The 6,000-nt window shown below is 34.6% G+C and overlaps 1 protein-coding gene across 1 annotated transcript in view; it reads right to left on the reverse strand.

The window, feature by feature from the left end:
• The window catches only part of LOC134528182 (enhancer of polycomb homolog 1), an 85,427-nt gene extending 79,879 nt beyond the window's left edge, over window positions 1–5,548 (reverse strand). The window contains exon 1 of the mRNA XM_063361571.1: window positions 4,721–5,548. Within this exon, the coding sequence (XP_063217641.1) occupies window positions 4,721–4,873 (153 nt within the window). The 5' untranslated portion in view covers window positions 4,874–5,548. The remainder of the gene's footprint in view (window positions 1–4,720) is intronic.
• Window positions 5,549–6,000: the final 452 nt, after the last annotated feature.

A 6,000-nucleotide genomic window follows, 5' to 3' on the forward strand; every position in this document is an offset into this window, starting at 1 on the left:
CTTTTCTGAGCACATAAATACTTCTCAACAGGACATTCTTTCTATTATGCCAATGAATATTTGTGTTATAGTTGATAAAAAAAATTACATTCATATAATACTTGTAAATTGTGTTTGAAGAATATTTCTCTCCTTTTATTTTACATGTAAAGATTGCTGAACAACTACATTTGCTGCAGAACTAGTTGTGGTTTCAGATAACAGAAGAAATATTGTTTTGTATGGGTGTTTAATTTGTTATTTTATTTTTGTTTAATATGACTTGTCCAATACCTTGGTGCAAACACATAATATACAAAAAATCTAATGTATCCAATAAAACACACTAAATTACTACTAGGCTTACAAAAAAAATCTAAATCATTTGATATCAATAGTAACCTTATTTACATATATTTATTTAACATAAGTTTTGTAATAGACAAGTATATAATTTACTCTGTGTACAATAGTGAAGCAATAACCTAAAAACAAACATAACCTATACACAGTTAAATTTTGTTAAACACTGCAAAGGCCTACAGAATTAGGCCTACATTATCTCTTAAACAAAGAAAAACAAGCATAATGAGTGACAAATAATAGCTCATGAATGGCAAACTTTCAAAATATGCCTAAAGTTTAAAAATATCCAATCATACATGTAAACACATAAAATTGCAGCAGTTGCAGATTCAAGCAAAAAAATTGCAAAAAAATTAAGGCATTTATAATTGAAGAATTTGACTTATACAGACTTATATACATATAGATTATATACTGGTACCCTAACCTAAAAACAACACAATCAAAAAACTTTACCCATAAAGTTTTATAGGTAGTGTAAAAATTTTTAAAATTGTAAAGCTATTTCCATATCGGGTGTTTAAGTCTTACTTTACTCACACATAAGCCAAAGTATTATATACTTCCTTGAAAATTTCAGACATAGCCAACAATACATTGTCACTGAAAATAAGAAAGCCTATTGGTAGGTACCTACAAATTAATAGTAAAGATTGTTTCAAGCCAAAATTAAAACAAAAAAAAAACTCAACATTAACAAAAATACTTAGAAGAGATTAAAAAAAAAAAAATTTGATTCACAAAATATGAGAATTTATAGCAATTAAGTTTTATTAGCATTTTCAAGGCTAAGAACATACAAGCATTAGTGTAAATTGTTATATGTTAACCCAGACAGTGTAAACATGTGTATTAGTTTGCTCATGAGTAAAATATACTTATTACAAACATAGCCTTTGTCATAGGTTTATTTTAATCTCAGTCTCTTTAAAGGTGTTGTAAGAAATGGAGCACATGAACCTACACCAGAAATAGTTGGTAACTTCATCCAGGGTAGGAAAATGAATTGAGTATTAAGATATTTAAACATAAAATCATATATAAGGATATGTTTAATATCATATGTAGTAAATAATTTAGTATACACATTAACAAAAAAAAAAATCTTTATTCAAAATCATATATAAATATACAAGCATTGTTATAACTAAGATATTGTGCATCCTGTAAATCTCCCTACCCAGTGGTCCGTCACCAGAGCGACAGGCACCTCTGTTATCAGGCAGACACAGTAAAGATAACTCTTAAAGGGCTGACGAGATGCAGCGAGCAGGCGCAGCAGCCTACCGGTCACATGTACGTCGGACCTTCCTGGCGTCCCGGTAAGGAACGATACACAAACTAAATCTGCCACGCTCCGAGACGTCTGTGCTCTCTGCGCCATTGTCCGTGGCACCCAACACACTGTCTTCGAATCTGGGGCACATCAATTGAAGTTGGGTGCACTAACTGCACTGTACTGTTAATGGAGGTGGGAAATAAAGCTAATAAACGTAACCACAGGATAGTCAGTCAACAGACTCGGGCGCCATCTTGCCGCTGCCTCGCGCAACGTCCACTTATGGTACATCCCTCCTCTGAAGTTTTCACTTAGTACATTTCACAATTACCCATACCTACTCTACACAATCACAGGTACTTCAAAGTGTATACTTCACAAATACACTTACAACTAACAATTAGTTACAAAAGTACATTCAAAACATTTTTTACAAGTAAACATACTCATTTCAACTACAAGAGATACATACTGTGAAATCCTTCTACAAACTCAGTGTAATCTCCACAAATACGAACTGAATCATCCTTATGGACCACCCATTGTTGGTTGAGTCAATTGTTCAATTATGTCCAACTGAATTAATCTGTCCAATTCCGCTTTGAGTTTAATTAGCGGAAAGGGTACACATCTTGGAACTGATTGCACATAAGGTTTGGTGTTTTATTTCAATGCAATTTTCATTTACCATTTCATCTTTCCCAACCCATCAATTAACATAGGAGACTATAAGGGTATTTGTACTTTTGAGTGTGCCTCCTAACTACCTAGCTGTGTGTGTGGGCTGTCTACTTGTGATAATAGGCTCTGATCACCCTGGAAACAAACTGTACCTAGCATTTCCAAGCACTTTCTCCCTGATATGGGTGTTTCCAGACATGATATCATGTACAATTCTGCTACCCTTATCCTACCTTTGGCCTTAAGTTCTAGTTCTAAACAACCTCCAACAGGCAGATCTTTGCAGTCTGGCCCACATACTCTTTTATGACAACTTTTCATTTGAGTGATAAACTTGTTCGGTAAAACCTCAGGAGGTATACAGGTAATATCAGTACCAGTGTCAATCAAAAACTCCAATAATGTGTGTAAATACTTTACGTAAATTGAAGTAGTCCACTTAAATGAACATAATGAGTTGACAAATAAGCTACGCAAGAAGATTTTGTCACTTACTATCACTGTATCTTCCGAAACAGTGTGCACTTTACTAGGTTCATGACTTTTACTAGCTTTACACACTGAAGCCCAACGGCCTAATTTACCAATCTGAAGCGCTCAGCACTTCTAGCGGCGCACTTTGAGCGTTCGTGCAAACCTAACCCACAAAACTGACACCACACTGCTGAACTGACATCAGATTGAGACCCGGAGTTGTGCCGAAAGAAAGTTGGATACTGTGATTTTCTCCTGCTCTGTACTCAACGAACCTCTAAGTGCTGAGCGTGATCCTGGTGGAGCAAGTTAACTGACAGCTTTGCAGTTCTGCTTGGTTAGTTGTTCAATGGGTTTAATATCTGCCATGCCCACCACGATCCTGTCATGTATCTATTCCTATTTAAGGACGGCATTGTCACAATTTTCTGCTAAAGTACAGAGAGCTGTGATAAAATCAGCAACCTGAATAGCTGTTGCAAACGTTGTAGGTTCTGGTTGAAATTGGGTCCAAACTTCCTCTGCAGGAGTTCCCACGATACACAGAAGAATGTCTATCTGCTCTTGCTCTGATTTTTTGCCATGTCTCGCAACAATATGTACCGCAAAAATCTTTTTTTCCACAAAATCCAACGCAGGTGGAGGACGTAGGTTAGGTACACCCTTCCCTTGTGCAGCAGTGTGATTCACTTCCATGATAATTAATACTTTATAACTTCCGGTTGCTAAAAGATGGGAGAAACATTTACTTTGAGAGTGAATGACTCGCTCAACACTGCTGCTACCATGTACTGTTAATGGAGGTGAGAAATAAAACTACTAAATATAACCACAGTCTGACAATAGACTCAGATGCCATTTTGCCACTGCCTCCCGCAACAACCACTTATGATACAATCACCATCAAAATCATCGTGTATATCTGATCTGGAGCGATTTTTTTTCAAATGACTTCAACATCACTGTGTAGACCAACAAACTATGTTGAGCATGTACTTTGATGCATGCCAAACAAATTACGTGATTTTGATAATTAGCTCTATGTAATAAAGTTATTGGCCACCTGTGCAACTTGTTCAAAAATAGTTGTGTTAAAATATTATATTCGCTAAACAAAATACTGCACCTAGCTAGCAACAATTAAAACTACAGAATGGCAACTAGCTAAAACTAGTCAACTTCATAAATATTCATAAATGTTTTAAAGTTTTGGTTATTATTTTAACTTGAAATGAATTAAATTTTGATTTAAATATAAAGACTTAAGTGTCAAAAATGTCAGTAACATTAGGTAACATGAAAGAGTTTTTAGGAATTCTTGTTAACACACACTCTGTGAGTTTCAGTTAAGTAAATAGTGTGTATACTTTTTCACATATTCCAACATCTTAAATATTCATGTTTTTGTAAATATACATACTTAAAGTGTTTATGGTGATAACCATCGAACATAATATACAAGTATTAAGTATTTGTGTTACTAAGAACCTACACACCAAATGTAAATAACAAGGAATAATGTTCACACTTTTCAGTTCAATTCACAAGGATAAATGTTTATTAAAGATAAAAATACACAGGTAAGTGTCGAAGGCATACTGTTACTCAATTAATAGTTAATTACAAATATGTATAGCAAAATATGCATTTATTTTGTTAATATTTAAAACAAGACCAAAAGTTAGGTTATGTTCCAACAATTGTTGTTAATGTGAATATAATGCGATGACAGGCAATAAAACCTTAAGTTAAATAACAAACAAAAAATTATAAATCTATTTACGGTATTTTTAACATCGTTTAACATGTATATAATATATTAAATGCCATAAACAGTGGACATCATATAGGTCTGACATCTGGCGGGAATATCCACAAACCACCCAATTCAGCATGGCGGACCAATCATGCTAACACAATCCCTGCGATGAAAATACTTACACATTCCTCCTCTTTTTCCATCCCACTTGGAATTTGAGGCACTGCTCTATTAATTGCCGAATAATCTGGCAAATCTGGAAGTTCTTCAGCCATGTAAATAGGCATAGGCTTTGAGGCGTCCAGCGCCCGAGGCCGAAACGAGAGCTTGCTCATTTTTGTTGACAGGCTATACACATTCACTACCAAGATAAAACACTGTACCGTTCCTTTGCAGGGTTCTGAAGGGTAAATACCCTGCACTAAATAAATTTCCGATATCCTTACTTCGTTCCCATTGTAATAGTTCACTCGCACTCAGTCACAATAATAAAAATAACTGTTACAAACATGAATGTACAGCTCGTTTTCGTAGACATTATGGCGGATCCATACAATTGGGCACCAACATGCAATGCGCGGGAGTTAACGCATGTTGAAGGTTGAGCCAACATCACGCCAAATGAAGGAAGCGCAAGATTTTTGCGCCGTGAAAGGAGGTGCAGATTAAATAAATATCAGACTCTTCGCTTACTTTGATGTGGTCAACGTTTATATAAGAGAGTGAGATAACGTTAACGAATTTATACGTTCAGGAAATCGTTTGGATTTTAATTTGACTAGAAATTTACAGAGGATGGCGACGAAACGGCTGCCTGCATATATTGCTGTATTAAGTGAAGTTACAAAGTTGACGGGGAATTTACGATTAGCTCTACCAGAGCTTGAGTTCTTTTGCATTCTAGCAGGTACGTATGAAGAAATATATTTAGTTTTAGTCATTATACATAAACACATCATTTATCCGTCCGCCCATCCTGCAATCCGTCCAGCAACTAGCCACCTAGCGACAGTCTTCGTGAAACAAACAAAAAAAAAAAAAACTGGCCCACAAGCGAAATTAAAACCAATAACAATTTAGACACGTGGCTTTGCCGCTCTCGGTATTAAATACAGAATGCAAGATCAAAATAACTTATATGAATAATTATTCATGCTTTTAAACTCAGTAGTACCTATCAATAATTTATTTTATAAAATTAATATTATATTACTCTCATTCTCCAAATTTATTTATTGTGTTGTGATTAGAGTATAAAACAGTAGTATAAAACAGAACTAAGTTAGCAAAAATGTTATGTTATTATTAGAGTTATAATTTTTTTCTCTTAAATTCTTAGACATTATAGTTTAGGGCTATGTGTATAGGTAAATAAATGTGTGTATTTAATCATTTTCCAAATTTACTTTAGTGCAGAATGGAACTTAACTGTCCAGTCATCCATAGTTTTTAAACAACTTTT

This window comes from Bacillus rossius, chromosome 1 (genome assembly GCF_032445375.1).
Source record: "Bacillus rossius redtenbacheri isolate Brsri chromosome 1, Brsri_v3, whole genome shotgun sequence".
NCBI lineage: Eukaryota > Metazoa > Arthropoda > Insecta > Phasmatodea > Bacillidae > Bacillus > Bacillus rossius.